The sequence below is a fragment of the Rhinoderma darwinii genome, chromosome 2, assembly GCF_050947455.1.
Source record: "Rhinoderma darwinii isolate aRhiDar2 chromosome 2, aRhiDar2.hap1, whole genome shotgun sequence".
In the NCBI taxonomy this organism is placed as follows: Eukaryota; Metazoa; Chordata; class Amphibia; order Anura; family Rhinodermatidae; genus Rhinoderma; species Rhinoderma darwinii.
Window position 1 is genome coordinate 332201089 of NC_134688.1, and position 24229 is coordinate 332225317.

A 24229-nucleotide genomic window follows, 5' to 3' on the forward strand; every position below is an offset into this window, starting at 1 on the left:
ATGTAGTATTATAGTAATGTAATAATAGTAATGTTATAGTAATGTAGTATTATAGTAATGTAATAATAGTATTGTTATAGTAATGTAGTATTATAGTAATGTAATAATAGTATTGTTATAGTAATGTAGTATTATAGTAATGTAATATTATTATAGTAATGCAGTATTGTTATAGTAATGTAGTATTATTATAGTAAAGTAGTATTAGTATAGTAATGTAGTATTGTTATAGTAATGTAATAATAGTATTGTTATAGTAATGTAGTATTATTATAGTAAAGTAGTATTGTTATAGTAATGTAGTATTATTATAGTAAAGTAATATTATTATAGTAATGTAGTATTATTATAGTAATGTAGTATTGTTATAGTAATGTAGTATTGTTATAGTAATGTAATAATAGTATTGTTATAGTAATGTAGTGTTATAGTAATGTAATAATAGTATTGTTATAGTAATGTAGTATTATAGTAATGTAATAATAGTATTGTTATAGTAATGTAATAATAGTATTGTTATAGTAATGTAGTATTATAGTAATGTAATAATAGTATTGTTATAGTAATGTAGTATTATAGTAATGTAATAATAGTATTGTTATAGTAATGTAGTATTATAGTAATGTAATAATAGTATTGTTATAGTAATGTAGTATTATTGTAATGTAATAATAGTATTGTTATAGTAATGTAGTATTATAGTAATGTAATAATAGTATTGTTATAGTAATGTAGTATTATAGTAATGTAATAATAGTAATGTTATAGTAATGTAGTATTATAGTAATGTAATAATAGTATTGTTATAGTAATGTAGTATTATAGTAATGTAATAATAGTATTGTTATAGTAATGTAGTATTATAGTAATGTAATAATAGTATTGTTATAGTAATGTAGTATTATAGTAATGTAATAATAGTATTGTTATAGTAATGTAGTATTATAGTAATGTAATAATAGTATTGTTATAGTAATGTAGTATTATAGTAATGTACCGTATTTTCCGGACTATAAGGCGCACCGGATTATAAGGCGCACTTTCTATGAGCGCCTTATAAGCAATCATGTTTCATATATAAGGCGCACTGGATTATAAGGCGCAGCACATTACCGTTAAATAAACCATTGCTCAGACTGCAAGTCAAAATTTATTACACTTTTTAACAATAACTTGCAACTGGTTCAGCTGTAATTGCAAATCAAAACGTTTAGGGTATGTGCACACACACTAATTACGTCCGTAATTGACGGACGTATTTCGGCCGCAAGTCCCGGACCGAACACAGTGCAAGGAGCCGGGCTCCTAGCATCATACTTATGTACGACGCTAGGAGTCCCTGCCTTGCTGCAGGACAACTGTCCCGTAGTATAATCATGTTTACAGTACGGGACAGTTGTCCTGCAGCGAGGCAGGGACTTCTAGCATCGTACATAAGTATGATGCTAGGAGCCCGGCTCCTTGCACTGTTCGGTCCGGGACTTGCGGCCGAAATACGTCCGTCAATTACGGACGTAATTAGTGTGTGTGCACATACCCTTACCGTACTTTTTCAGTTCATTCCTAGGCGCACGGGGGGGAGGAGCATGGTGTGTGCTGTGGTATGCCGCCGCCGACCCCTGCCGCCCACGATAGAGGTAAAGGATCCTGTATGAACCCCTCTCTTTACTGTCGGGTTCATATATAAGGCGCACCGGATTATAAGGCGCACTTTCTATTTCTGAGAAATTCTCAGCATTTTATGTGCGCCTTATAGTCCGGAAAATACGGTAATAATAGTATTGTTATAGTAATGTAGTATTATAGTAATGTAATAATAGTATTGTTATAGTAATGTAGTATTATAGTAATGTAATAATAGTAATGTTATAGTAATGTAGTATTATAGTAATGTAATAATAGTAATGTTATAGTAATGTAGTATTATAGTAATGTAATAATAGTAATGTTATAGTAATGTACTATTCTTATAGTAGTTTAAATAACTAATTGATGAACAATAATTTTGTACTGTATCAAATTTGACAGTAATGCGGCTGTCAAGTTAATTTTTTTTCTATGTGCGCCCCATCTACCCGGCTGAGTGCGCCCCATCTACCTGGCTGCCCTACACTAAGCTTCTTTGAGGTAAGAATTTGAGTAGGGGTTCCCTGGGAGTGACATTTTTTTAGTAGTAAGGCTAGGAATCATTGGTCTTTGAAACTTTGCAATCTTAAAGAGTCTCTGTCACCAGATTATAAATGCCCTATCTCCTACATAATGTGATCGGCGCTGTCATGTAGATAACAGCTGTGGTTTTTATTTTGAAAAACGATCATTTTTGAGCAAGTTATGAGCAATTTTAGATTTAGTTTCTTAATGCCCAACTGGGCGTGTTTTTACTTTTGACCAAGTGGGTGTTGTAAAGAAGTGTATGAGGCTGACCTATCATTGACTAATCAGCATCATACACTTCTTTACAACACCCACTTGGTCAAAAGTAAAAACACGCCCAGTTGGGCATTAAGAAACGAAATCTAAAATTGCTCATAACTTGCTCAAAAATTATCGTTTTTCAAAATAAAAACCACTGTTATCTTCATTACAGCGCTGATCAGATTATGTAGGAGATAGGGCACTTATAATCTGGTGACAAAGCCTCTTTAACTACTGAGGTAGTGCTGCTTACTTTTTACTCTAGTCAAAATTAATGTGAGTTAAGGTGATTTTACACGTGTCTACCACTTTTAAAACAAGCGGTGATCGACAATACAAATTGTAGATCGGCATTCGTTGTGCCCTTTAAACGGAGCAATGATTGTTTAGTATGGGGATGGACGATCGCTCGTCCCCATGTATTTGCATCATGGCGTAATCTCTGCAGCCAAATAAACAAAGACTGGAGGCGACGCAGGAGCTGCAGAGATTTATCAGGTAAGTATAGTTATTTTATTAGCCCATTTTTTCCTAAACTCGAAAAACCCTTTTAAGGGCTGTGGGTGTCCCTACATTTAGATTCGGAGCAATCTGACTTTTATGACATTAGGGGAATCCTTTTTATTGCTCTTAGTATTATCAGAGTAGCTAAAAATGTGTTGGAACTTGTGAATATGTCATATAAAGTCCTGGCTGCTTTATAATTATAAATAATAATACAATAAAGAATGGTTTCAATGTTGACAAAGTTGTTAATTTATTAGACAGCAAAAAAATAAAATATACACAAGAAACAAGACTTCATGAAACCAAAAGTCTTTGTAATTAGTAGACTGTATACACAGCGCCATTGACGCCACTGACTTAGGATATGGCAAATTTTCTGAATATCGATTATTAACAAACATTTGCTGTAGTCTTAGACATGAGCAGCATTTCAAATACTCATACATGAAGAATGCAGCTTTTCTGTATTTCTACATGAGACCAGTACTTCATTAAAGATGCATTTTCGTATAACAGGCGGTGGGTGAGTGAGCACCTTGATAAACATTATCTAAAACCTTTTGAAATGTAATACGAAGTCATCTTATAAAATAATTTCACACAGAAAAGAAAATTGAAAAGGTTTTGTCCGCCTTTTATTTTGCGCCATAAGATGGCTGACATGTCTTAGGTGACTATATGTGGTGACTATACACAAGCCATTATTGCCTATATATTTTGTCTTCTGTAGCAGGTTTATATAAATAGTCTAGAAAATGGCCTGTTCTTTTTTAGATATAACGTGATTACATTTCTTTTGTGGACTGAGACATAATCCCATTAGTTTAGACATATCAGTCGGCGTACCTTACTTTGCGTACAACCATATGATATTTCATACATACATATATATATATATTGACAAGGTGGTCTATATAAATTAATGTCGATACGTTATCGGTCAACCAGCAGATAACTAAATTCTTACATTTAAATAAAAAACAAATAAAATCAAATTATATACATGTACACGGGTATGAATATATACACACACTCCAACAACAAGAAAGGGGTATCAGAGAGATGGCTGAATGATCAAGGGGGTGGACGATATCTTACAATGGAAGTGAGGATAGTGTAAAAATACCATTAAAATAGAGACGTAAGAAGATGAGAAGAAGGAAGAGGGAATACCCAAAAAGATAAGGAGGAGAAAGACACAATTCCAAGGACTTGGACGCCTTTCCTTTATCTTTCTATTTGTGGTAAGTCCTAGAAGGAACACATTCTCCAGGATATTTAAAAGTGGTAGCCAGGGATTTGGTGTTTTCAGCTCCTCCGGGACTTAGAGTGCTGGATAAGCCACTGTAGAGTGATGTCTGAAAGAATCATACAAGGAAGACTTTACAGCGCATACAAGGACTTAATGTAAGCGATATGTAACAATGCATTTGTATATCTACAAGAATAAATAGAGAGCTGTAGGTTTAGCTGTTAGGACTAACGCTCATCTTCGTGAACTGTAAGCAGAAAAAACGAGCAATGCGCAAACAAATAAAGGGAACCTGTCACTAGAATCTGTTTGCATTTGCATTCAGGGATCCGTCAGACTTTTCAGTATTTGTTTTACAAGAATAGCGCAGCCTTACTGAAATAAATGCCAGCCCCTAAGACGGGACCCTAATAAAGTCAAATGGGCATGTCACGATGACGCCTGATCTAGCATAGCTGTCATGGCTCCATTTTAAATTGCTAAACAGAAACTAAAGGTTCAGGGATTTAGAAGATTTCCTCCTAACAAAGAGATCCTGCAATCATGGGGCTGAACATTCCCACTTGCGTTGTGCAAACAAGGTAGCCTGGAGCTATTATCAAAGGTGAAAAGAGGGCTCACATGTTGCCCCTTCCAGCTGTTTAAATGAAACACCCCAAAACACCTCTCTATTAGGCCTCTTTAATGACACTTTTTTTGGTATACATTAGGGCATGACCAGACGTGGCGTATTTCTTCCGCCACTGTCCGCATCAATGCCGCACATAATGTGCGTTGCAGATTCTGTTGCGGCTTTGCCTAAAATGGGCATTAAATTGATGCGGACTAGCCGTTGCGTATTCAGGTGACGAGTGCTTCCCCTTCTCTCTAGAAGTGCAGGACAGAGAGAAGGGACAGCCCTTTCCCTAGTAAAAGTAAAAGAAATTCATACTTACCCGGCCGTTGCCTTGGTGACGCGTCCCTCTCTTGACATCCAGCCCGACCTCCCTGGATGACGCGGCAGTCCTTGTGACCGCTGCAGCCTGTGATTGGCTGCAGCTGTCACTTAGACTGAAACGTCATCCCGGGAAGCCGGACTGGAGACAGAAGCAGGGAGTTCTCGGTAAGTATGAACTTCTATTTTTTTTACAGGTTGCTGTATATTGTGATCGGAAGTCACTGTCCAGGGTGCAGAAACAGTTACTGCCGATCGCTTAACTCTTTCAGCACCCTGGACAGTGACTATTTACTGACGTCGCCTAGCAACGCTCCCGTAATTACGGGTGCACACACGTAGTCACCCGTAATTACGGGAGCCCCATTGACTTGTATGGGCCTGCCCGTGCCGTAATAACGGCCCGTGATTACGGGCGTTTTTACGTTGGTGTGCATGGGGCTTCAGTCTGGCTGTAGACCTAGAATGAAGAAATATCATGTTCATCAAACAAATATGCTACGCAGCACACATAACATCTGCGGACTTCATTGCAGAATTTTGACTCTATTGAAGTCAATGGAGAAATTCCGCAATGAGTCCGCAACAACCAGTGTATGCTGCGCACACCAAATTCCGCACCGCAGCCTATGGTCCGCAGCGGAGTTTTCCCGCAACGTGTAAACGGACCTCACTAAAAGAGTGAGAGAGAGAGACTGTATTCTGCATATGGTGCCTATGTCTGCTGAAGCTGCAAGAACTGTGTTTTCCTTTTGTCATCCGTGCTATATATTATAAATTAAAGCAATTTCAATAAGGTTGCATTCAGACAACCATGATACGGTCCATGCAGTTCCCTAATGTACAAATAAGTAGAAAAGTGGAAAAAATATGATACCTAATGATTTGTGTAAAACATATTTGGTTTGATTTATCATGAAAATAATCCAAAATATCTCCCATATACAACAAAAGCTACCAAAAGTTTTTAGTATGGGGTCTTCTTTTTGTGGATCCAAGAGACCAGGGACAAGTGTATGTAGCCTGCGGAGGAAACTTCTGTATTCTTTTTGAATGACCATTTTTCAGTTGCCTCAACCCCCAAACAATATTAAGAGTCGCCTCCGTTATTTACTTATTGCACTTGCTCCACCACCATGCTTTCTGCATTGATGACCGTGCTTATCCTCCCCTATGCATTGCTGGAGGTATATATAGCATATATGATTCCCCAATGACAGGTACACTGAAACACAAACCTACTGTATGAGAAGGTGTTTCCTGGGAAAACAGCCTGGAGGCCCTACAGCAAAATCTACTGTTCCCTGCTCTGAAGTCTACCTGTCCACCATTTAATAATACAATACTTGCTGCCTATTATAATTTGCTAAATTTTAATAGGGTATATAGTAGTGTGATCCACTCCATATGTTCTCTCCACGTAACTCCATTTTAGATGAGTGTGGAACGCCTTAAAGATCAAGCCGTAACTTTTTATATTTTTACATCGACAAAGCTGTATCAGTGTGTGGAAGAATTGTGGGTTTTCCATTTTATTTTATATATATATTTTTACACTGAACATCAAATATAATATGCTTGCTTGATTGTATAGGTTGTTACAGTTATGGGGGCACCAAATGTGTATATTGTTTGAACTGTTTTGTGATTTTTATTCAATAAAGTTTGTTCTAAATAAAATAATTGTTCTACTATATATTTTTATTTATTTTCAATCTTATTTTCTAATAACTTTATTTAATAGTTTACGTGATTTCTTTCGCCTTTCTAGGGGACTTTAACGTTTATTCTTTTGTAACTGTAATATACTGGAATATCATGATATAAACACATAATATTCACAAGCTTTTGTTAGGGCACACCTAGAATTATGCCCTAATAGGCATTATCACAGGACAGTCCAGGCCCTAAGCGATCAGTATATTGGTAGATTATTAAATTATGCACCCCTGTGATGTGAGCCTGCAAGATCATCTGGGTGTGCCTGCTAGTCAAGTTGAAGGAACCATCTCCCGCTGATTACATAAATAGAATATCAAATGCGGAATGCTGTAAATAAAAGTCTGCCCTTAGTTTGATAGTTAAAGGGGTTTTCCCAGCCACTAAAAATTGATGGCCTATCCTCAGGATAGGCCTTCAATGGCCGATAGGTCGGGGTCCGACTGGAGGGACCCCCGCCGATCAGCTGTTTTGAAGGGGCCGCAGAGCTCGTACGAGCGCTGTTTCCTCATCATTTCTTCTTGCTTTTAAAAACTATGGAATGCCGTACCCCAAGAGGTAGTAATGGCAGATACTATGTCAGCATTTAAAAAAAAGGCTAGATGCTTATTTACTGACGAATGGCATTGAGGGTTATAATTAATCAAGCAATGACTGACGGGTAATTTACGGAGAAAGGTTGGGCTTGATGGACCTGGGTCTTTTTTAACCTATATTACTATGTATGTTATATTTGGGTCTCCAAGATCTAGCTTGCTTTACTTATTATGCATTTTCTTCATATTACCTACCGATGTTGTCCTTTTCTTTGCAGGAAATGGAGTAGCAGCAGATCTCCCGATCCTGGATGGCAGATAGGTTCCTAAACGTGAAAAAGGATTCAATAAACATAAGCAGAACTAAACTGTTAAAACTTCAGTGCGGTTAAATACTATGAAGGGTTAAAGGACATCGAGGATAATGGAAAACAGAATACTATAATCAATGTTTGGAGGGGAAAAAGGCATATCGAGCATGGACACATGGAACCCTACATTTCAGTACATTATCAAGAAGCAACTGCATCAGGGACAGGGATCTGAGATACTAATCATCAGAAATCAATAGGGTTGCATTGATACTATTTTGATGCTGTGCAACCATAAACAGTTCAATATGGCAAATTCATGTACTTAGAAACTAAGCTATGAAGTCGGACAGCTTAGTATTGTAATACATAAATGTAGTCACTAGCATGATGTGATGAGGCGGCGCCAGCCCTGAGGACAAAGAACATGGCAAAAGCGCTGCCAAGCGCCCCCATGTTCTCTGTCTTCAGTGCCTGCCACTCATTAGTGCGGTGCCGGCCACATCACATCATGCTGATCGAGCAGGGCAATGGCTGTAATGCACAGGCGCAGCCCCGCTCTAACAATGGAGATTAGAGAATCCCGGAGAACAGAGATCAAAGCTGACAAAGGGAAAATGAGAAGGGGGGACCCTCCTTTGATCACGTCACAGGGATCAAGGGACATACCTTATATGGACAGACAGCCCAAGTTGGTTCATTGAAGGACCCGATGGATGTCTGGCCATATCCATACACAGGCTAATGTACTGACATATAGATATGTGTCAGTACATTAACCCCTTAATGACGCAGCCTAGTTTTGGCCTTAAGGCTCAGAGCCCATTTTTCAAATCGGACATATTTCACTTTATCTGGTAATAACGTCGGAATGCTTAAACCTATCCAAGCGATTCTGATATTATTTTTTCGTGACACATTAGGCTTCATGTTCGTGGTAAAATTTGGTCGATATACTCAGTGTTTATTGGTGAAAAATTGCAACATTTAGAGAAAATTTTGAAAAAATAGCATTTTTCAGAATTTAAATGCATCTGCTTGTAAAACGGACGGTTATACCACCCAAAATAGTTGCTAGTTCACATTTCCCATATGTCTACTTTAGATTGGCATTGTTTTTTGAACATTCTTTTATTTTTCTTGGACGTTACAAGGCTTAGAACATAAACAGCAATTTCTCATATTTTTAAGAAAATTTCAAAAGCCTTTTTTTTAAGGTACCTCTTGAGTTCTGAAGTGGCTTTGAGGGGTCTATGTATTAGAAACTATGATAAAACACCCCATTTTAAAAACTAGACCCCTCAAAGTATTCAAAACAGCACTTAGAACGTTTTTTTAACCCTTCAGGCATTTCACGGGAATTAAAGCAAAGTGGATGTGAAGTTTGCAAATTTCATTTTTCTTGCTGAATTTCAATTTTATTCCATTTTTTGAAAAGGTGTTGAGGTGCCAAAACAGTATTTTGGAAACTACACCCCTCAAGGAATTCATTTATGGTTGTTGTGACCATTTTGACCCCATAGTTTTTTCACAGAACTTATTTGAATTGGGCTGGGAATTAAAACAAAATTAATTTTTTCCAATAAAATTTCATTTGTGATCAAAATTTCTTATTTTCACAGGGAACAAAATACCCCATTTTGTTGCCCAATTTGTCCTTAGTGCGGCAATACCCCATTTGTGGTGATAAACTGCCGTTTGGGCCCATGGGAGGGCTCAGAAGGAAAGGAGCGCTATGTGTTTGTTGGAGTCCAGATTTTGCTGCATTGGTTTTCGGGTGCCATGTCGCATTTGCAGAGCCCCAGAGGTATCAAAGCAATGGACACCCACCAGAAGTGACCCCATTTTGGAAACTACACCCCTCAAGGAATTCAAATATGGTTGTTGTTACAATTTTGACCGCACAGTTTTCACAGCACCTATTTGAATTGGGCTGTGAAATGAAAAAAATTTCATTTTTTTCCAATAAGATGTAATTTTTTATCAAAATTTCTTATTTTCACAGGGAATAAAATACCCAATTTTGATGCCCAATTTCTCCTGAGTGCAGCAATGCCCCATTTGTGGTGATAAACTGCCGTTTGGGGGGGGGGGGGCTCAGAAGGAAAGGAGCGCTATTTGTTCTTTGGAGTCCAGATTTTGCTGGATTGGTTTTCGGGTGCCATGTCGCATTTGCAGAGCCCCAGAGGTATCAATGCAATGGAAACCCACCAGAAATGACCCCATTTTGGAAACTACACCCCTCAAGGAATTCATTTATGGGTGTTGTGACCATTTTGACCCCATAGTTTTTTTGCAGAACTTATTTGAATTGGGCTGGGAATTAAAACAAAATTTATTTTTTTCAATAATATGTAGTTTTGGCTGAAAATTTCTTATTTTCACAAGAAATAAAATACCCCATTCTGTTGCGCAATTTGTTCTGAGTGCCGCAATACCCCATTTGTGGTGATAAACTGCCGTTTGGGCCCATGGGAGGGCTCAGAAGTAAAGGACCCCCATTTGGCCTACTGGGGATTTTCTGGTGCGAAGTCATGTATGCAGAAGCCCCTGAGGTACCAGTACAGTTGAAACCCGCACGAAGTGACCCCGTTTTAAAAACAACACCCTTAAGGCATTCATCTAGAGGTGTAGTGAGCATTTTGACCCGAGACATACACCCCATAAACTGTAATGTGGGTTCTCCTGGGTACGGCAATATCCTCAATGTGGCTGTTATCAGCTGCCTGGGCACACAGCAGGGCCCAGAGGGGAAAGACGAGGGGGGATAAGCTGTGCGGAGTACATCAGGGTAAGTAAAATTGGGGTAAATTATAAACCAAGGGATGTATGATAAATTTTAAAACACTCTTTCATACAGAGCTCTGGTTTTTCGGGACACGTGTCACATTGATATATTTTGTCCTCCCTTATCCCCCTCTTATAGCAGACTTTGCACCTCTTTGGACTTTTTCCCTTCTTGCCAGTTTGGGGAACTTCTCCTGGAAAGTGTTACCCTGGTACGATGCGTGTGGCCTCGCTTCCAGAAGTACTGGGGGTCTCTGTACTGGTACATGGGTACTGGTGTGGCCATGTATTGTTGTCAATACAAGGACATCTCTCTTGTCCTTGTACTTGACACACAATATGTTGCTGCTAGAATGTGCCCTGCTCTCACCCCTTCTGAGTGTTTGCCCAAGTAGAGTCTTAGGGAGGCCTCTCAGATGTCTTCTAGCAGTGCCGCAGGACTGGAAGCGATGCAGTTGAAGAGTGGGACGCTGGTATAAAAATTATCCAGGTAGAGGTGGTGACCCTGGTCCAGCAGTGGGTGCACCAAATCCCACACAATTTTTGCATTAACTCCCAGTAATGGTGGGCATTATGGGGGCTGAATACTGCTGTCCTTCCCTTCATATATCCTAAATCTGTAGGTATACCTTGATGCACTCTCACATAGCTTATACATCTTCACGCCATACCTTGCCCTCTTACCCGGCAGGTACTCGCGGAATTGAACCCTCCCTTTAAAATGTACCAAGGACACATCAATAGAAATACAATTGATACAATCGGGGGTGTATGCTTGGGAAAACCGGGCACTGAAACGGTCTAATAGGGGTCTCCGTTTATACAAACGGTCAAAACTGGGGTCATCTCGGGGTGGGCACAGCTCATTATCAGTATAATGTAAGAAGCAAAGTATTGCCTAATTTATGTATTTTTTTAGGTTACAGTTCAGTTCTGAAGTTGCTTTGAGGGGCCCATATATTAGAAACCCCTATCAAACACCCCATTTTAGAAACTATACCCCTCAAAGTATTCACAACAGCATTTAGAAAGTTTATGAACCCTTTAGGTGTTTCACAGAAATTTAGAGCAAAGTAGAGGTGAAATTTACATTTTTTTTTGTCACAAAATCCTTTTTATACCATTTTTTTTCTACAACACACAATGTTTTACCAGAGAAACGCAACTTAATACGTATTGCCCAGATTCTGCAGTTTAGAGAAGTATCCCACATGTGGCCCTAGTGCGGTAATGGACTGAAGCACCGGCCTCCGAAGCAAAGGCGCACCTAGTGGATTTTGAGCCCTCCTTTTTATTAGGCACCATGTCCGGTTTGAAGAGGTCTTGTGGTGCCAAAACAGTGGAAACCCCCCAAAAGTGACCCCATTTTGGAAACTAGACCCCTTGAGGACGTAATATTAGGTCATGGCGCGTGAACGATACAGCTACCGTGACCTAATAGTACGTCCAGGAGCGGGAAGGGGTTAAAGTTAAAAAATAAAATAGTTATGTGGGGACCGATAATTATTAGCAGTGTGCTCACTGCAATATGTGAATACACTCGCTAATATACATTCCAGTCCCCCGTCTCGCTGATTATGAGATTTTAATAGATTTTTATAGCGCTGGAGGGGGACATGAAGTCTAGTTGCACAGTCTTCCTTCATCAAGACATGACTCTTCTTCATGTGACCGGCCCGGCTGTACTCTATGTAATCGGAGTACAACAGGGCCGGTCATATGATGAAGAGTCATGTCGTCCTGAAGGAAGACTGTGCAACTAGACTTCATGTCCCCCTCCAGCGCTATAAAAATCTATTAAAATCTAAAAATCAGCGCGACCCAGGACCAGAATGTAAATTAGAGAGTGAGTACACTGCTAATAATGTTCGGCCCCAACATAAACCCTTTAATTAAAAAAAAAGTGATGTTAAACATTTTTTATAACAAATAAAATACACAAATGCACATTTTTTACAATAAATAAACATTACCAATATATAAGTCCCAATAGATAAATAATATACACATATTTGGTATCGTAATAACCTGCACAACAAATTTATAGTGTCATTTATGATGAGACGTGCGTGTATGCTGTAAAAAAGGATTTTTGCCAAAATAAAAATGTATATAAATTAAACGATAATGTAAATGTACCAAAAAACTGTACCATTACAATGTACAACTCATCCCACAGAAAAACAAAGTCTCAGACAGATACGTCGACCAAAAAATAAAAAAGTTATGAACGCCGGGATGCAAAGAGGAAAAAGATAAGGATCATTTTGGTATCAAGAATCGCAATATTACACGAAGAATTGGTATCGAAGTCCAAAATCTGGTGTGACAACCTTAGTTGTCTTAGTCTCATGCACACGACCGTATTTTTTCCCTCCCGTAAATACTGGCGTAAATACGGGTTCCGGTGTCACACGCATTCGACCCGTTTTGCACCAGTATTTACGGACCCGTGCCTGTAAATACGGGCCCGGTGTCACCCGTATTTACGGGCACGTATTCTCTGCAAAATTGCACTGCACTAATCGGCAGCCCCTTCTCTCTATCAGTGCAGGATAGAGAAAAGGGGCAGCCCTTTCCGAGGTAAAAGTAAAAGAAATTCATACTTACCCGGCCGTTGCCTTGGTGACGCGTCCCTCTCTTGACATCCAGCCCGACATCCCTGGATGACGCGGCAGTCCATGTGACCGCTGCAGCCTGTGATTGGCCTGTGAATGGCTGCAGCGGTCACATGGGCTGAAACGTCATCCAGGGATGTTGGGCCGGATGTCGAGAGGGACGCGTCACCAAGGCAACGGCCGGGAGGCCGGACTGGAGGAAGAAGCAGGAAGTTCTCGGTAAGTATGAACTTCTATTTTTTTTACAGGTTGATGTATATTGTGATCGGAAGTCACTGTCCAGGTTACTGAAACAGTTACTGCCTAGCAACGCTGCCGTAATGACGGGTGCACACACACGTAGCCACCCGTCATTACGGGAGCTCCATAGACTTCTATGGGCTGCCCGTGCCGTTATTACGGCCTGAAATAGGACATGTTCTATCTTTTTCAACGGCACGGGCACCTTCCCGTAAGAAAACGGGAAGGTACCTGTGGCCAATAGAAGTCTATGAGCCCGTTATTACGGGTCGTAATTACGACCCGTAATAACGGGAGTTTTTACGGTCGTGTGCATGAGGCCTTAGAAATGAATAAACATTGTATCCCCTGACCAAGGTATTTTTTTTTTGGTGACATAATACCTGTGAAATACTACTATAAAGCCTATTAGTCTTTTATAAATAAAAATAGAGTAGGCATTACCTTGCCAGACTTTTCATGCCATACCTAATAATATGATCTCAGTATTATAAATTGTAACCATTTCATTTTCAGTAACCCTAAGGCCTTGTCCACACACATCGGAATTGTTGCAGAAAATTTCTGCAGCAATTCCGTCGAAAGTAGCAGGCTTTCCACTGCGGCAAAAACGCACCATATCTTGCAGTTTTTACAGCAGAAAATGGTGTGGATTTTTCGGCATTTTTCTCAATGCTGGGAGACAGTGACATCTCCTCTGAAAAATGCAGCAATTCAGTCCACTTTCCGTAGCAGGAATTGACATGCTGCAGTACGAAAAATTCGCACCACAGGTCAATTTTGGCTCAGAATTTTTACGCAGCGTGTGGATGAGATTTGTTAAGTCTCAACCACTTTTATGCTACTCTATTCTGCTGCGTTTTTTCCATCAGCAACTCCGGACGGAAAAAACGCAGCAATTCCGCTGCGTGTGGACCAGCCCTAAAGGTTCTCTTGAGTCATAATTTAGATGGAAAAATCCACGCCAAATTCTGTGTGAAATCCACGATGTGTAAATGGGGCCAAAGAACTCGTACAGCTGAGAGTATCTGGGATCCGTGTGTTTTTTGTATGGAAAAGGTGTTTGCAACGCTAATGCTAGTGCTTATGCATGCTGTTTTATGTACTTGTAAAACTTATCACATAACTACATTTTGATAAAGAACAGCAGTGTGCCATATACTAGGGCTGGGCAATTAATCGAAAAAAAAAAACCTGAAACTGAAATTCAGAGCAATTAACCGACGTCATCTTGTGCATTTCGGTTTTTCATTCCCCCCCTGGTTTAAACTGTATCTGCATCTTCAGGACGCAGATACAGTTGAATGCAATGGTAGAGCAGCTATGGGAGGCATTATACTGTAAGGGGAGGCACCATAGGGGAATTATACTGTGTGGGGGACAGCTATGGGGGCATTATACTGTGTGGAGGGAAATTATAGGGGCATTTTACTGTGTGGAGGGCAGCTATAGGGGCAATATACTGTGTGGGGGCAGCTCATTATGATGTGTGGGGACAGTTATGGGGCATTATACTGTGTGGGGACAGTGTGTGGGGTATATTATATACAGTAGTATACAGCAGGCTCGGGATAAATATTAGTTCAATCACAGAGCATGCAAATAGGGGGTGTGGCCTAAATAATTGTTTATTCATCATAATCGAGGTTACATGTTCAATCAATCGTGATTTTGATTTATGTCATAATCCCCTGGCCCTATTATATACTCACATTCTTTCGATTAATTCTTTCTCATCAAGAGCACCAGCAATATCTCTCTTATTTCCGAGGACAAGGACCTGAAACAAAGAATTATGTTTATGATGTAAACTTACCTTTGATATTGTGATTGTACTTGTTCTACCAATCTTATCAAGTTATTATCAACAGACATACATTAACAATACATAAATGAATAAAGAAAACCCTTTAGGCTATGTTCACACAGAGTTTTTTAACGTGGAAACCGCGCTGCAAAACTCGTCAAAAACGTGCCGAAAATGCCTCCCATTGATTTCAATGGGAGGCGGGGCGGTTTTCTCTCGCGAGCGGTAAAACCGCCTCGCGGGAGAAAGAAGGGACATGCCCTATCTTCGGGTGTTTACACCTCTGACCTCCCATTGACTTCAATGGGAGGCAGAGAAAGGGTATTTTGCGGCGTTTTATGCCCGCGGCGCTCAATGGCCGTGGGCGAAAAACGCAGCGAAAATCGGCGTGCAGGGAGAGGAAATCTGCCTCAAACTTCCAAACGGAATTTTGAGGCAGAAATTCCGCATGCAAAAAAACTTTGTGTGAACATAGCCTTAGAGGGAATTGTCATCAGAAATTTTTGTTGATGTTTTTTTTTTTTGCCATAATCATGTACAGAAATTAAATAAATATATATATATATATATATATATATATATATATATATATATATATATAAATAAATATAAAAAATACAATCAGTCAAAAAAAAACAGGTTAGAAAAAAAAAGAGATGTTTCAGTATCTGGTTGTAATTAGAAGAAAATAACATAGGTACAGTTAGGTCCACTATTATTTGGACAGTGACACAAGTTTTTGCATTTAAGCTGTTTTATCAAAATATATAGAATATACAGTTATATAATCAATATTGGCTTAAAGTGCAGGCTCTCAGCTTTAATTTATGGGTATTCGCATACTAATTTACGGAGGGGTGTAGGAATTACAGCTCTTTAATATGTAGCTGACTCTTTTTCAAGTGACCAAAGGCAATTGGACAATTTTCTCAAAAGCTATTTAATGGGCTGCATGGTCTATTCCCGCATTATTCCATCATCAATTAAGCAGGTAAAAGGTCTGGAGTTGATTCCAGGTGTGACATTTGCAAGCTGTTGCTGTGAACCCAGAACATGAGGTGGAAGGAGCTCTCAATGCAAGTGAAACAGACCATCGTTAGGCTGAAAAAAATTAAGAAATCCATTAGAGAGATAGCAAAAATGTTAGGAGTGGCCAAATCAACAGTTTGGTACAGTCTTGAAAAAAAAAGAGCCGAATGGTGATCTCATGAACTCCAAAAGGCCTGGACGTCCACGGAAGACAACACTGGTGGATGATCGCAGAATCCTTTCCATGGTGAAGAAAAACCCCTTCACAACATCTACCCAAGTGAAGAACACTCTCCTGGAAGTAAGTGTATCAGTATCTAAGTCTACCATAAAGAGAAGACTTCATGAGAGGTTCAAACCATTAACCAGCCTCAAAAATAGAAAGGCCGGATTAGACTTTGCCAAACAACATCTAAAGAAGCTAGCCCAGTTCTGGAACAGCATTCTATGGACAGATGAAACGAAGCTCAACCTGTACCAGAATGATGGGAGGAAGAAAGTATGGAGAGGGCTTGGAACGGCTCATGATCCAGAGCACACCACGTCCTCTGTAAAACATGGTGGAGGCAGTGTGATGGCATGGGCATGCATGGCTGCCAAAGGCACTGGGTCACTAGTGTTTATTGATGATGTAACTGAAGACAGAAGTAGCCGGATGAATTCTGAAGTGTTCGGGGATATACTTTCTGCTCAGATTCAACCAAATGCAGCAAGGTTAATAAATTGGACGACGCTTCACAGTACAGATGGACAATAACCCGAAATATACTGCAAAAGCAATCCAGGAGTTTTTTAAGGCAAAGAAGTGGAATATTCTGCAATGGCCAAGTCAATCACCAGATCTCAACCCGATCGTGCTGCATTTCACTTGCTTAAGACACAACTTAAAGAGGCTCTGTCACCACATTATAAATGCCCAATCTTCTACATAATGTGATCGGCGCTGTAATGTAGATTACAACAGTGTTTTTTTATTTATAAAAACTATAATTTTTGACGGAGTTATGACCTATTTTAGCTTTATGCTAATGACTTTCTGAATAGACAACTAGGCGTGTTTTACTTTTTGACAAAGTGGGCGTTGTGGAGAGAAGTGTATGATGCTGACCAATCAGCGTCATTCACTTCTCTCCATTCATTTACTCTGCACATAGTGATCTTACTAGATCACTATGTGCAGCCACATACACACACACTAACCTTACTGAAGCGTCTTGAGAGTTAATAGACATCCCTTCCAGCCAGGACGTTTATTCACAATCCCGACACTTCGGTAACGCTTGTGTGTGATTTACAGCACAGCAATTGTAATCTCGCTGTAACCTGTCATTTACAGCGTAATCTCGCGAGATTACGCTGGCTGTGCTGTAAATCCCACACAAACGTTACTGAAGTGTCGGGATTGTGAATAGTCATCCTGTCCTGGCTGGAAGTTATGTCTATTAACTCTCAAGATGCTTCAGTAACGTTAGTGTGTGTGTATGTGGCTGCACATAGTGATCTAGTAAGATCACTATGTGCAGAGTAAATGAATGGAGAGAAGTGTATGACGCTGATTGGTCAGCGTCATACACTTCTCTCCACAACGACCACTTGGTTAAAAAGTAAAACACGCCCAGTTGTCTGTTAAGAAAGTCATTAGCATCAAGCTAAAATAGGTCATAACTCCGTCAAAAATTATCGTTTTTCTAAATAAAAAACACTGCTGTAATCTACATTACAGCGCCGATCACATCATGTAGGAGATAGGCCACTTATAATGTGGTGACGGAGCCTCTTTAAGGCAGAAAGACCCACAAACAAGCAACAAGTGAAGACAGCTGCAGTAATGGCCTGGCAAAGCATCACAAAGGTGGAAACCCAGCATTTGGTGATGTCTATGGGTTCCAGACTTCAGGCAGTCATTGGCTGCAAAGGATTCTCTACAAAGTATTAAAAAAAACATTTTATTTATGATAATGTTAATTTGTCCAATTACTTTTGAGCCCCTGAAATGAGGAGGCTGTGTAGAAAAATGGTTGCAATTCCTAAACATTTGACAGGATACTTTTGTTCAACCCCTTGAATTAAGGGGAAGATGTCACAGAATTTTTTTTTTTATATATTACGGCTTTTAGTATGTCATTAAAATAAATTTTATTTATTTGTGTTTTTGTGTTGTACTTTTTTCTTTTCTTTTACTTCCCTATGGGGGCTGCCATTTTTTTTTCATCTCTGTATGTGTCGATTAACGACACATACAGAGATGGAGTACGGCACATACATCCCGCTCCCACGCAGACCAAAAGGAAGGTCTTCGGCAGGGCGACATCCGGCGCCATTTTCATGTGGACCGGAAGCCGCGGCCGGACAATAAGATGACGCCATTTCTGGTCGCAGCTTCCGGCCATATGGTCAGACGCAAGGACTAGGAGCGGCGGCGGCAGGAGCAGGTAAGTTATGTTTGTGATGTGTGTGTATGTTCGCTCAAAAAACGGCGGCACACAGTGTAGGAGGTTTGAACATTCAACCCCCTCCTTTCTCCTGGCACTAGCCAGGATAAAGGAGGGGGGATTGTGTGAGGACACTAGAGCGAGTGTGTCCAATTTCGAAGCATAAAGCAATGAGGTTGCTTTACCACATGCCAATGCTGCAATTTTGGGAATTGCTCCCTCTAGTGACCAGCACATGGAAATTAGAATCTAATTTATAATATTTCCTGACTTGAGAAAAAATTAAAAAAATTAAAACAATGTGTAATCATTTATATACTAACTGTTTAACTAAAAAAAAATGAAAACATTTTTTCTTCATAGCGACACATTCCATTTAAGCATGAAAGCCTACACTTCAATTGCATCTCAGTTGTTTCATTTAAAATCCAATGTGGTGGCGTAGATTGTGTCACTGTCCAAATAATTATGGACCTAATTGTATACATTCCTTTCTAAGGGTATGCTCAAACGGCCGAAAAATCGGAAGCAGAATGCCTCCAAACATCTGCCCATTGATTGCAATAGGAAAAACTGCGTTCTGTTCCAACGGGCCGTTTTTTTACACGGCCGTTTTGAAAAACGGCCGCGTAAAGAAACGGCTGCGATAAGTAGTGCAGGTCACTTCTTGGGACGTTTTTGGAGCCGTTTTTCATAGACTCTATTGAAAACAGCTCCAAAAACTACCGTAAAAAAACACTGTGAAAAATGCAGCGAAAATCGCGAGTTACTTAAGAAACTTCTGAAAATCAGGAGCTGTTTTCTCTTGAAAACAGCTCCGTATTTTCAGATGTTTTTGAGTTTGCGTGTGAACATACCCTAAGGTTGACCTAATATACTTTTGCTACTTCAATCACTCCCTTTGCACACAGTTGTGATTCAGGTAACAGAGAGAAGCTACTGGAAACTCAAAATAAGGTCCCATTCACACTTCCATGCAGTAGTTACGGTCAGTAAATAGTGCACGGACGGGCCACGGAGTGTTATCTGCACTTGTGGACCATGCTTACAGGAGCACAGTACATAAATGCGAAAAATAGGACATGTCCTATTTTTTGCGGCTCATTTCTTTAGCCCGGACACACACCGTAAATATACGGGAAGGTGTACGTGGTCGATAGAAATGAATGCGTCTGTATTTTATCTGCAATTGCGGATCAGTAAAAGCAGGTAAATACTACGGACATGTGAATGGGGCCTAACAGATTATTTGTGAATGCCATAAAAAATAGACACTAGTGGCAAGTGATGGAGTTTACAAATGGTTTTTCTGCTGGACCCTTGGGGCCTTTTATTGTGTTAGAGCCTTGACTCTTCTGGTGGGACAGTCTGGCCCTGGTCCTGTAATGGATTGCTTTAGGGCATGACCACACATGGCGGAATTCCTCCGCAACTGTCCGCATCGATGCCGCACAGAATCTGCGTTGCAGATTCTGCAGCGGATCTGCACAAAATGTGCAGTACATTGATGCGGACTAGCTGCTGCAGACTGCGGGAAAAGTGCTTCCCTTCTCCCTATCAGTGCAGGATAGAGAGAAGGGACAGCACTTTCCCTAGTGAAAGTAAACGATTTTCATACTTACCGGCCGTTGTCTTGGTGACGCGTCCCTCTTTCGGCATCCAGCCCGACCTCCCTGGATGACGCGCCAGTCCATGTGACCGCTGCAGCCTGTGCTTGGCCTGTGATTGGCTGCAGCCGTCACTTACACTGAAACGTCATCCTGGGAGGCCGGACTGGAGACAGACGAAGGGAGTTCTCGGTAAGTATGAACTTATATGTTTTTTTACAGATACATGTATATTGGGATCGGTAGTCACTGTCCCGGGTGCAGAAACAGTTACTGCCGATCGCTTAACTCTTTCAGCACCCTGGACAGTGACTATTTACAGACGTCTCCTAGCAACGCTCCCGTCATTACGGGAGCCCCATTGACTTCCTCAGTCTGGCTGTAGACCTAGAAATACCTAGGTCCAGCCAGAATGAAGAAATGTCAAGTTAAAAAAGCAAGACGCATCCGCAGCACACATGACATGTGCATGACAGCTGCGGACTTCATTGCGGAACTTAGAATCTCCATTGAAGTCAATGGAGAAATTCCGCCATGAGTCCGCCACTGCTCCGCAACAGACAGAGCATGCTGCGGACACCAAATTCCGCTCCGCAGCCTATGCTCCGCAGCGGAATTGTACGCATCGTGTAAACGAACACTGCTAAATTAAAGTGAAAGTCAATGGAGAAACGGCTCCGCTGCGGATTAACGCTGCGGAGTGTCCGCAGCGGAATTTAAGTGGAATTCCGCCATGTGTGAACCCGCCCTTAAAGGGGTTGTCCGGGCATGGGGCAGTTTTTCATACTGATTACCTATCCACAGGATAGGTCATCGGTAAAGGATCGACGGGATTCAGACACACGGACCCTGAACTGATCTGCTGTTGTAGCTGCTTCCGGGCACCGGATGTTATGAAGTGGTCAGTTCTAGAAGCAGATGGCTCTGTGCACCGTGTAGTGGCTGTGCTGGCTTACTGCAGCTCTGCTCCTATTCACCCAAATAGGAGAAGAACTGCAGTATGGCCGCTATACAGTGGTCGGAGCCTTCTGCCGGAATAGCTGATCGGGGTCCGGGTGTCAGACCACCATCGATCATATACTATATCAGTATGAAAAACCACCCCATGCCTGGAAACCCCTTTAAGGTATAGGGGTCCACTTAAAACAAGCCGATGCATTTTTTGGTGCAAATACTATTCCCTTGCTAGGGAACCCCATAACCAATACTAAACAAGAGTTTCACAAGTCCATAATGCAAAATACATCTAAGTACTTGAAATATCAGTTAGTTAACTCTGACTGAAAAACCCTAAGGCCCCATGCACACGGTCCGTGATTATGGGCACGGCCTGCTGCCGACAGTCATCCGTATTTGCAGACCGTGCTCCCATAATAAAATATGGGATCATGGTCCGTAAAATAAAAAAATAGGACATGTCCAATTTTTTACGGAAGGTTTCTATGGCACTGATACCTTCCCATAAATATACGGGAAGGTGTCCGTCGGCCATAGAAATGAATGGCTCCGTAATTACGAACTAAATCTATGGTCGTGTGACTACCGGTAACAACGTATGCAGGGGGCCAATGAAGCAAAATGTTTATTTTTACATAGACTAAATAAAGCAATATTAGGCCAGAAACACGGACATCATGTGGTAGTAGACTATTTCAGCTAAGGGCTATAGAGATACAGTAGCAGACCCAATACCAGTTCTCTCGTTTTATTTCGTATGCCGGTCTTACAATGAAATGTTCTCTGTGATATTTATTTCAAGCACAGAAACTGCATGAATTAGGAAAAAACAATACTCAAGTGTTTGGATGTTCCAGTGGGCACTGTGGTGACGAATTGTAGACTATATCAAAGCTGCAAGACTCAGTCTAGAAAGGTCACCCTTCTGTGCAAATGCAAGATATGCCACAGAGAGGTCACAATCACTATTAGGCCGGATTCACACGAGCGTGTCTGTTTTACGCACGCCAAAAACGGTGCGTTTTGCGCGCTCAAAAGTTCAGTGTGGCATCTGTATATGGTGCGCGGCTGCGTGATTTTCGCGCAGCCGACATGATTATGACACTTATGTTTTTATGTTACGAAACCGTAAAGAAGGAGGGGCTTTTATGTGTCCCTTCACTTCTTTAACAACTGTAGCGCGAATCACGCGCATCCCCCGGAAGTGCTTCCGTAGCCGCGCGTGATTTTCACGCACCCATTGACTTCAAAGGGTGCGTGCTGCGTGAAACACGGGCAAGTATAGGACATGTCGTGAGTTTTACGCAGCGGACATACGCTGTATGAAAATCACGACCTGTCAGAACGGCCCCATTGACTTACATAAGTCTGTGCGACGCGCGTGATTATACACGTTCGTGTGAATAAGCCCTTAAAAGAAGTCATTAGCAGAAAGAACCACGCAAAGGAATGTCTGTATTTTCCTAAAAAAACTAATTAGACTATGAGAGTGTTGTGTGGGTGGAAGCTAGAGCTCTGTTCACATTACGTTTGGTTCCCAGACTCGGCATGCATGTTTTAAGTGTGCTGCCGAACACATGCCCCTGATATATGTAACTGTACGCCTATACTGTATAAAAAACTTATTGCATACGGTACACATTTTTTTGCGGGATACCCTTGCATTAAATATGTTACTACACTTTTCTATACAGTGAGAAAATTGCATACAAATGTTTACAGGCCAAAGCATGTCCTTTTTTTTGCCAAGGTTTCCGCCTCTGACCTCCCATTGCAATCAATGGGAGTCAGAAAAAAAAACAAGGTGCTCGTTTCGCAGCACTTTTTGCTCACGGTCCTTGCATTAGCTTCAATGACCGCCGGTGAAAAATGCAGCGAAAAAACACGTGCAACACGTGAATTCCTGAAGGAATTCTGAGGCAGATTTTTTCTGCCTGCAAAAATACTCTGTGTGAACAGGGCCTAATAGTCCAAAAATACTGTATTTTATACCAATCAGGGTTTGTAACACTTCATGCTTGACCTTACCCTGGGGTTTAGAAGTTATATGAACTTTTTATTATCAGCACCGTCATGGTATAAAGCAGGCGTGATCACATTACAGTAGGAAAGAGCTCTGCCCATATGAGCTTACAATCTAAATGGTTAGTGACAAGAGGTGAGAAACTTACCGGGATACCTTGGAGTTGAGCCTTGTCCAGTAAATTATGTAGCTCATTTTTTGATGCCTCAATTTTCTCTTGATCGGCAGCATCCACCATGTATCTATAGAACGATATGTAATGTCAGTACCACTGAAGGCTAACAGCAATGTATGCACAGTACTTTCTAGATCATGCTAGCATAGCATACTTACATTGTTCATTCACTAGATCATGATACAGTCAAACATTTTTGAGAAGACCACTAAAAAGTGCTGACCAAATGGTCTTGTTAAAAGGGGGGTCATCTCAAAGAAGGAGACCAGTTTACATGGCATATAATGGAATAAAAAAAATCTGTCTAGATCAGGCATAGTCTCCTCAAAGAGATGAACTTTTGGAAAGGTTTCACTCCATATCCTAAAGCTGTATGTGTAATACAGAGCCCTGATGTTTGTAAGGCCAGGATCACACACAGTTTTGCGGCAGTTTTTGGCATCATTCTTTTCTATACACTTTTCCTTCCTACTGGATATACTTTTGGCTTTGGCTCCAAAAACGGAGCCAAAAACTGCATCAAAACTGTGTGTGTGATCCTGGCCTAAGGGAGGATTCACACACGGCAGATTTTGTTGCAGACATTTCTGTCACTGAAGATCAGTTCCATTCATCTGAATGTGGTTTTCTCTGAAGAAGGTGCACAGATTTCTGCAAGTTCTATTCAGATAAATGGAAATGATTTTCAGTCACAGAAATTTCTGCAACATTATCTGCTACATGTGAATACACCCTTAGGCCCCATGGACACGAATGTAGTTTTTTTTCCGTAATTACGGATCAGATCATTATGGATGAAATTGCAGACCCATTCATTTCTATAGGCCACGGACACCCTTACGTATATTTACGAATGTTTGCCAAGGCCGTAGAAACGATC

The 24229-nt window shown here is 40.6% G+C and overlaps 1 protein-coding gene across 1 annotated transcript in view; it reads right to left on the bottom strand.

Moving 5' to 3' along the window:
• Nucleotides 1-3147: 3147 nt before the first annotated feature.
• LOC142743179 (ADP-ribosylation factor-like protein 8A) overlaps nucleotides 3148-24229 on the bottom strand; it is a 51088-nt gene continuing 30006 nt past the window's right edge. Inside the window, exons 4-7 of the mRNA XM_075853676.1 lie at nucleotides 23323-23416; nucleotides 15032-15099; nucleotides 7619-7689; nucleotides 3148-4280 (exon numbers count right to left, since the gene is read on the bottom strand). Of these exons, the coding sequence (XP_075709791.1) occupies nucleotides 4231-4280; nucleotides 7619-7689; nucleotides 15032-15099; nucleotides 23323-23416 (283 nt within the window). The 3' untranslated portion in view covers nucleotides 3148-4230. The remainder of the gene's footprint in view (nucleotides 4281-7618; nucleotides 7690-15031; nucleotides 15100-23322; nucleotides 23417-24229) is intronic.